The sequence below is a fragment of the Apodemus sylvaticus genome, chromosome 1 (genome assembly GCF_947179515.1).
Source record: "Apodemus sylvaticus chromosome 1, mApoSyl1.1, whole genome shotgun sequence".
In the NCBI taxonomy this organism is placed as follows: Eukaryota; Metazoa; Chordata; class Mammalia; order Rodentia; family Muridae; genus Apodemus; species Apodemus sylvaticus.
In genome coordinates, this window is record NC_067472.1 from 209,433,491 (window position 1) to 209,443,372 (window position 9,882).

The 9,882-nt window shown below is 37.9% G+C and overlaps 1 protein-coding gene across 1 annotated transcript; it reads right to left on the reverse strand.

Annotated features, from left to right (window-relative positions):
• Positions 1-8,228: 8,228 nt before the first annotated feature.
• LOC127684223 (vomeronasal type-1 receptor 4-like) lies at positions 8,229-9,152 on the reverse strand. The gene has a single exon (XM_052181182.1). It carries the CDS (start codon positions 9,150-9,152, stop codon positions 8,229-8,231), a length of 924 nt encoding a protein of 307 aa, XP_052037142.1.
• Between the last annotated feature and the right edge of the window lie 730 nt (positions 9,153-9,882).

Sequence of the window (9,882 nt, forward strand, 5' to 3'; positions counted from 1 at the left end):
CAGCCTCTCAGAATGTAGACACAAAGAACTGGGGGAAAGAAAGAAATTATGACTTGAGCCCAAGGGATGGTTAAGATGTATGAAGTCAGTGCTAGGAAATGAAGTGATTTTTTTGGTAATCACTGTCAGTGTAATGAAATATTAGCAAATTAAAGTATGCAGGGCTCATTGTAGGTCATGTTATAGAATTGTCTAATCTCTACTGTTAAACTATGGTAATGTGGGCTCATGGTGGTATGAGTGTGTATAAAAATTCATTTTGTCCTTTTGGATCAGGAAGCAGAGAATGGAAGCAAAAGTAGGGTTCAATGGCCCACATCTACATGTTAGACTTCAAAATTACCGAAATCAGATAACTTCCCAAAACAGTGGCTCCATATGGGGAATAAGTGTTTAAACACAGAAGCCTGTAGAAGGCATTTCAAGCCCAAAGAAAGTAAGATATGGAAGAGGGGATTTTAAAATACATGTGTGAATTAGTGTGTGTGAAAATTCTACTTTGGAAAGAATAAACAGCAGTGTAACAGTTACGGGAAGAAAAATAATAGAACTCTTTGATTTTAAATTATATAATTGAGAGATTTTTGGTTAATTTAATGTGTTTTTGTTTTGATCATGCCAAGTATTCCAATATTAAATGCCTTTTGGTAACACATACAGATGTGTGCAACTTGGGAGAACACTATCATAGTGTCATAGTCACACTATTTTCATCCTCTCTAGAAAGACAAGAAGACACCAAATGAAAATACAATATAGAGTGTGCTTTTTCTTCTTATAATGGATTTCTAAAGTCCACTAAGATGTCATGTAGAATATATTTTGAAATCATCAAAAGTAGCAATGATTCCCCAGCACTATAAAGAAAGAAGAAAAAATACTTTAAAAGCATAAACTACTTGATGCAACCAAACCTGGGTCTTTTGCCAGAAAGGTGTGCCCTTAACTTCTGAGCCACCTCTCCAGACCTCTGTTTTAACTTCCATTACAATGTAGCATAGCTGATCTTATATGCCATTTTAAATATCTGGGTCTGCCTGGCATACTCAGTTTTTGTCGTCTATGGATCACTGAGATGATGTTTTCTCAATCACTGAGCACCCTTTTCAGTTTCAGGCATCACTGAGCCTTGTGAAATGCTTCTTTTTCAGAACAGGAAGTAACCACTGTATTGTGAACTTTCTCTTGAAATTTGAGACATTGTTGCATCACCACGGGGCTTCCAGGATCTGGCTGAAGTCCTGAGGAACAACAAGACTCTAAAGTACCTACAAGTTTCAAACAATAAACCAGAAGATACTGGTGTGAAGCTGCTAGCTGATGCCAAAAACATCCCAACTGCCACTTAGAATATTGAAGGTAGGTGTCAACAAGCTTGTAGCTGTGTCTTTGAGAGTCACAAAAGGAGGGTGATTATTATGCAGAATAGTAAATTTAAACTCCATAGGGGGATGTGGAGTGATGGCTCAGTAGTTAAGAGCACTGGCTGCTGTTCCAGAAGACCTAGGTTCAATTCCCTGTACCCACATGGCATTTCAAAGCTGTTTGTGACTACAGTTTCAGGGGACCTGTTACCTTTATACAGACATACATGCAGGCAAAAGACCAATGAACATAAAATAAAAATAAATCAAATTCCATAGGGAATACATAGCAGTTTAACAGTGGTGGGTAGGTGATTGATGGTTGCAATTCATGGATGGAAGCATGCGTAAGATAGATAGCTCTCACTTGCATGTGAACATATATGGATGCTGGATGCATTCATAGATGGTTGGATGGATGCATGATGGATGTCCACTGGAGATGACAGGAGTGACTAGACGACATCTCATTGACTTACTTGGACTAAGTGATATGGCGACTGCTTTGGCTGCCATGGCAATAATAGATTGAGTGGATCATATGGTGGAGATTTATTGGTAAACACAGTTGCAGAGGCTAAAAAGTGACATTATACATCAACAGGGATGGTTCCTTTAGAGGACCAATACAATGAGTATATTCCAGGCTTTTTTATTGGTGTGGAAATGAATATCTTCTCCTTATATCTTCAAAGTTATACAATATTAGATTCCCACCAGATCGTCCTCATTTTAATTTAGTTGCCTCCATTATGACTCTGTCACAAAGTTCAGTCCCATAGGGCATTAGGGATTAGAGCTTCAACACACGAAGAATTTTGATTGTAAGTTCATGGCAGGATGAATCTCAACGGTTCAAACTAAAAGATTTCAAGGTGCTTGAGGTATAGGCTTAGAACTTAGAAACCCTTGTTGCATTGTATTACACAGTGCAAGGTCCAATTTCATCCCAGATTCAAGGGCTGGAACAGCAGACTATTAGTAGAACTATTAGTTCATCACAGACATGAATACTGAGTATAAGCTATTGTGGTCACATCTGCCAATGAAAATTTATTGTTGTGATCACTGGGCTTTTAAGAGACTATCCCCAGAGACTATGGAGTAAGCATATTCTAACTAAGTCACCTCCCAGGCATATTCCTTCACACCTTGACATAGAATTGATACATTCTACATGTTGTTGTAGGTTGGAGGCCTGTGAGAAATATTCAACATCCTTAGTCATCAGGGAAATGCAAATCAAATCAACCCTGAGATTCTACCTCATACCAGTCAGAATCGCTAAGATCAAAAACTCAGGTGCAGCAGATGCTTATGAGGATGTGGAGAAAGAGGAACACTTCTCCATTGCTGGTGGGATTGCCAGCTGATACAACAACTCAGTCTGGTGGTTCCTCAGAAATTTGACATAGGACTACCTGAAGACCCAGCTATACCACTACTGAGCATATATCCAAAACATACTCTAACATATAACAAGGACATATGTTCATAGCAGCCTTATTTATAATAGCCATAAGCTGGAATGAACTCAGATGTCCTTCAATAGAGGAATTGATCCAGAAAATGTGGTACACAATGGAGCACTACTCCATTAGGACAATTGCTTCCTGATCTTCAGAAGCAGTGTGTAAACAGAAGCAGAAATCGAGGGTGCTCATTTTGATGTAAGACCTGTTAGTGTATTCAGACCTCAAACTTCTTCCAAAAGAAAGAGAGGAAGATCTTTATTTTGTTTCATTGTAGAAAGTTTCAGGTCACTAACATTCCAATGAGATAGGATTTATTTGTACCCCTTTCAGCTGTGTTTAGCCAGATGGACTGGCATTTTATTTGCACCACAGATTCAGACAGGCCATACAATGCCATTCTTGCTAAAATGCCTACCTTACAATGACATTTTTCCCCAAACTGTTTTTTTTAAGCACCCAATAAAGTGTTAAGTATTTTAAGTACTGTTTTGGAATCTCTTAAGAAAAGTTTTGCCTTTTGTTGGGTTAGTGGAGCAATATTGTAGGTTCAGGCAATGATTTTTCTCTGAAAGCTTGATGGGGAAGTTTAATTGGCCATGCATGATAAGCCCTTAGCAGAGGACTGAGACTGAACACTGAGGTAAAGGAAACTGCTGATATTTTAGGTTTTGTATTAAAGAGGAGCTTAGGCATTATCCAATTCTACTGACTTCTCAAAAAAGCTGCTCTAACTAAGAAGTGCAACTTGAGAGTCAGTTAAAACTAAACTGGTTCCTAGTGTCAACAGGAAGCAGTCAGGGACAATTACCGCCTCATTTGTTAAGTTTTAATCAACAAAGGGCAGGGACTGGGGTAGTATTGAAAGAGGTCCCTATTTTACACCTCAAAGCAAGGTTCTCCCAACATCCCTTAGTCCCTAGGTGGCAAGCCCTGAGCCCAGCCTTGAGCAGTTCAGCCCAGAGGCTTGGCTGCCATTCCACCAGAGGTCTTACCTGCAAAATACAGACATTTTGGTCTCTAGCTCCCTTCCTCTGCTCCTCTCCTCTCTCAGCTACTGTGCTACTGTGTGCCCTCTCTCTCTCTCTCTCTCTCTCTCTCTCTCTCTCTCTCTCTCTCTCTCTCTCTCTCTCGGTGGTAACTCCCCTGGCCTCAATTTTGGGGCCAGTGAACTCAGCAGAGAGCAGCTCCCCAATAGCCCTGCCTTAGTGCTATGTAATATGCTTTGAATCAGCTCATTTCACAGAGGCAGAGAGAAATACCCTACCGGACAGCGTCTGTGAAAGTCTGCAACAAAATGAAAAAACAAACCTCACTAAAATGGAGTAGACAGAAAACAATCAACTTCAGGTTTCAAAGTAATAAAATAAATATAATAAAGCAAACAAACAACACCAACACAATGCTTCAACAAAACAAAATGTTGAGTCATTAAGAAAAATCAGTTCATTCATAAAACCTTATCCAGTGAACTAGACAGAGGGAGAATATCCAAACTAACAAAATTAATAATTACAATAGAGACATAATAACAGAGCTTGAGTAAAATTTGAGAATCATAAGTGCATAATTTAAAAACCTGTACTCTACCTAATGGAAGAATCTTAAAGAAATGAATAATTTTCTCAATATATACCACTTACCAAGGTTAAATCAGGATGAGATAAAACAAACAAAGCCAAACAACAAAATAAAAAACCAACATATTAATAAACCTTAATGAAATATAAGGAGAAAATAAATGTATCCCCACCATACAAAAACAAAAAAAATACCCTAGGGCTGATGGGGTTTTATTGTACGATTTTACCAGGTGTTAAAAGAAGAATTAATGCCAATAATCCTCAAATTATTCAACAAATTAGAAAGAAAAGGAACACTGATAAATTTATTTTATAAAGCCTTACATCCTGATATCCAAATATTATATGGACCTGGTAAAGAAAGAGAAATGAAAAGCAGTTTACCTCATAACCATAGACACTAAACTTCTCTATAAATTACATGAAATAACAAAAGAATGATGACCATATTCATTTAGGCTATCTCCCAGAGATGCAGGGATGGCTCAAGATATCAAAATCAATAAATGTAATCCAGCATAAAACAAAAGAAAGAATAAAGAAAATACATGATCATCTCATTAGAAACAGGAAAAGTGTTTGACAAAATCCAGCACTATTCCATAACACAATAAAAATCCTGGAAGGATTAAGATACAAATATTGTAGAAAAGTAAAACAAAGGCAGTGATCAGAGAGCTCATAAATAATGTCAATTTAAATAGAAAGAAACACAAAGCAAGTCCATGAAAGCCAGGAACAAAGCAAGGTTGTTTATTCTTGGCATATCTATTATTGCTCAGTTTAGTTCCACCAATAGGACAACTGACAGAGATTTAGGTAGTAGAGATCAGAAATGGAAAAGTCAAAATATTTTATTTGCAGAAAATATGATAGTGTACAAAGAACTCCCCCAAAATATTACCAGAGATTCCTATAACTGATAAAAACTCTCTGCTGATAGATAGACACAAAATTAACTCATAAAACTTAGGAGCTCTTCTATATTCAAATGAAAAATAAGTTGACAGTGATATCAACGACATATATACCTCAGTGAATCAATTTACCTCAAGATCAGGTATGCCACTCTAGGGCATATAGCCACAAGATGCTTCATCCTAACACAGAGACACTTGCTGAAAATATGCTAATTGCTACTCTATACATAATAGTCAGATATTGAAAATAACCTAAATGTTCCTCAACTGGAAGATGAATAAAGAAAATTTAATATATTTACATAAGGGAGTAATACTCAGCTCTTGAAACAATGAGATTATGAAATTTTCAGGCAAATGATGAAATAGAAAATATCCCAAGTGAGGTAACTCAGACCAAAAAAAGATAAATCTAGTATATAATGACATATAGGTGGGAATGAGTTTTAAATAAATAATATCTAAGCTATAATCCACAGAGAGAGAGAGATAGGGAATAGAGGATAGTAGTAGGGGATACTCATGTTCTTGGCAGAAGGAAATAGAATAGATTTAGTGGGGGGACTGGAGCCAGGGAAAGGGGAGGGGTCATGAATGAAAGGATCAGGTGGGAAGTAGGAGAGGAGTTGGGTTTGAGGGAGAGAATGAGAGGAGAGACAGCTGTAATTGAAGTGACTGATGAACAGTATGGAAGTCTGGTTCAGTGGAAACTTGCTATAATATCAGAATGCAATCTCAATGAATTCTACAAATAAAGATTGAGAAGAACCCCAACTGACCATCTCATGCCCCAAACAAAATACCCAGTACTCAGACTGGGTTTCATTCAATTGAGTTGTTGGCCTAAAAGGTACTATGGAAATCTCCAAACATCCAAGGTTATTGTGAGACAATAGATTACTCTTCACAAATGGACAAAAAAGACCCCATTGCTGTAACCGGCACACACACAAGTCACTGAACATTGGGAGGCCAAACATGTCTATGACACAAAAAGTTATTCTGGAGGGTACCAAAAAGAAAGGAATAATGAACATAAGTACAAAACCTGTGATCTATCTCTGCAAAATATGCCAGGGCAATGGTAACAGAAACCTTGTAGGAGTAAGCAGTCAATGTCTGATTTTAAGACTAACATGATTTGAAATCCTTATGCAACATTGTGTGGTGGACCAAAATCCACAGTCTGCACAACCTAGGGGCCTAGGATGAATTTAAATAACACTGATCTAAAAGAATAAAAAGTAGCACCTAATTATATTCTGCTATACTCAGTGCCTTATTCAGCCATGATCAGAGATGCTTCATCCTGATGTAAATGATAGCAAAATGAAAAGAACTGTGGGCAGACAGTACACACACACACACACACACACACACACACACAGAGAGACCTTGGAACATACAAGTTTGAGTGAGATGTCTCCTTCAGATCTTTCTGATCAAAGTCTGTGATCTCAGCAGAAGAGAATGCAGAAAAATGGGGAGATGGACGAGACAGAGGATATCAGGAGACAATGACCCTCTGTATAAAGCTCATGCGAACTCACTGAGACTGAATCAACAATCACAGGGTGTGGCCGGTGGCGGTCCTCTGTGTATATACAGAACTTTAGTTTCGTACTTACAAGGGACTCCTGGATGTGGAAATGTGGCTCCTTGCTTCATGTCCCTTCTCTTGAGGACCTTGGTTTCTCTACTAGCTTGTCTTGCATGTGTGACTTCCATAGCATAGTTGTGTTTTACATTATCACATTCTGTGCTTTTATGTGACTTCCATAGCATATTTGTGTTTTACATTATCACATTCTGGGCTTTTATGCTTTGCAGTCTTTCACAGAAGCCTGTTCTTTTCTAATGAGAGTTAGGAAGGGACCGGATCCAGATGGGAGAAGACCTACTAAGAAGCTGAAAGAAGTGGAGGGAGAAAGAGCTGTGTTCAGATTACATTGAATGAGAAAAAAATCTATGTTTAAATACAGGGCAAAGAAGAAAAAGATGGCAAATAAAATGCCAAGACAGATTAAAAAATCATTTATTTCCCATCAGTTTTGGTCCAAGATGAAAGATATGAATTAAAATTTTGTTGTAAGTGGCTAGGAATGATGCCATCTTTTAAGACTTTGTGGAGGACTGTTGCTACACAGTTTACAAAAACAGACAGTCTTGCTTCTGGAGAGACTACAAGCAAAGGTCCTGAGTAGGGCACTTCAACATTTTTCTGGCACTGTTGTAGTCTAGAACGGCTGTCCTGGGATAAGGGCCACATGAACCACAAGTTTATGGCTATCCTTGGTTACGACTGGCCTTGTAGTTCGATTGTTGTGTCTCCCAGATGTCTGTGCAACAGTAAGGCAGTCAAGAATACTTGATACCATGAATTCCCTGGGAAGCTCAATTTTATGGACAGTTGGTTTATGAGCCTTCTTGCACATCATCTACATTTCAAAACTGTAAAACTGAAAAACTGTAGTATCTGTAAGATGAAGAGTACAATGAGACAAAATATAAAATAAGTCAACTCATGTCATCAGTCTAAAAAAAGGATATTCAAAAGTTCATGTTCTTGTCACAGTTTATGCTATTCTTTACGATAAATCTGTACACAGAGGAAATTAAATTAATCCACAGGGTGCAAGCCCGACAGGAGGGAAATGGATCAGTTAATGATCTTAGGAGGTTTATGATTATGGTGCTTCCAAAAGGATATTGTGGTACTGATAGTCATGGTCTGGTAGACAATGAAGAGGCAGGTGGTACAAATGAACACCCTCTGACCATAGTTGAAAAATCTTAGGAAGACAAGGCACAACTCCTTTAATGTTCCTTGCTGACCTAATAGTGTGAAGAGTGAGTAAACAATTGGGCAATAAGAAAATTAAGAGACAATTATTGTCTTAACCAACACAGAGTAAATCTACATACAATGGAGTGATGTCTCATAAGAACAAAGGGTGCAAAAGTAGGAAAACACAGAGAAGTGAAGTGATTGATATTCACAAGCCACCAACTGTGACTATGAAAAAGAGCTACACAGCCTCTTAAGAAGGAGGTGAGAGTACAAAAGAGCAGAAAAGTAGTCACCACTGTGAGGATGTTCTGAGTGGCTCTGGACTCTGGGGACGTTTGGCTGGAACCATGAGTGCTACGGATGTGCTGCACCCTCTTCTTGTGTCTGTACAGAATGACAATCTTGATAACACTTGTCAAGGCAATGAGCACAGAAAACACTACTTCAGTACACACCACCAATGCGACATAGAGTGTGTCACTGATGTCATCACTCCCTATAAGAAGATGACAGTACCCAAAATCTCGTATTCTTCTTACGTTTGTATTATTCTTTGTGATAAATGTATAGAGAAATGCAATGGAATTAATGAACACATTCAAGACCCAGGGGACGGAAATGCAACAGCCAATGTACTTGGCAGCTTTGACTTCATACTTCCAAAAAGATTTCTTGGGACTTATGGTCAGGGTTTGGAAAACACTCAAGAGGAAAATGGTACAAATGGACACACCTCGAGCAAATCCTTGAAGGTATAACATAAGCTCACATTCTAAGTAATTCAAGAACTCCTTCAGTCCCTGAATTGCCATTGTTTGGGGCACACCTATAGAGAGAAATATCAGCAGATTGGCTGCCATTAGGTTCACCAGAATCAAATCTGTGGGCTTTAATGAACATTCTCTGGAGTAAAGCACTAAATAGTAGAAAATAAGGAAAACATTTCCCAGAATTCCAGTTGCAGTTTGTAATAAGAAAATTATTCTGGTTGCCAGATTCCAGAAGTCCATTTTGTGATTCATCACAGTTTCCTTTACAATGTAGTCACTGTATTTCTCTGGTCAAAAGCATAATGGCAACTGATTGTAGCCTGTGGTGAATGAGTAGTAACACCTTTAATCCATGGAGTTACTAAGAGGATGAAGAAATAGAGGATCATTTAAACTGGAGAGTACAAGGCCAGCCTAGACCACATAAAATAAACAAACAAAAAAACAAAAACAACAAAAACAACAACAAAAACCTTCATTCCAAAAACTTTGAAAGGAGTGGTTATTTTCCATGCTTGTTACTGTAGGAATACTAAATACCTCAGAATGCAGGTATTGATAAAAACAGATACATAATGTTTCCTAGAATGTGCACTACTCAGGATAATTTGTTACTGGCCTATGAGAAGTGAGAAGTGACAAGCAATATAACCCAATAAATGCCTTTTTAGAATATATATATATATACACAAATCAACTGCAGTTATAACCACATAAATAAAACAATTCTTTTTATCCAACAAAATAATTGTTCCCATTCATTTTCCCACTTCCCATATCTACCACACTCCATTTTAACATCGCAGGAAGAGAAAAAAATGTTGTTTAAAATGCATTGCTCACATACTCTCTGAAACATGGTCAATTTTCCTTTTTTTTTTTTATTCAATACATTCTTTATTTACATTTCAAATGATTTCCCCTTTTCTGGCTTCCCACTCCCCGAAAGTCCCATAAGCCCTCTTCCCTCCCCCTGTTCCCC

What these genes read in the sequence shown, in the direction of transcription:
- LOC127684223 (XM_052181182.1), bottom strand. Translation starts at nt 9,152, where the DNA reads ATGAATCACAAAATGGACTTCTGGAATCTGGCAACCAGAATAATTTTC.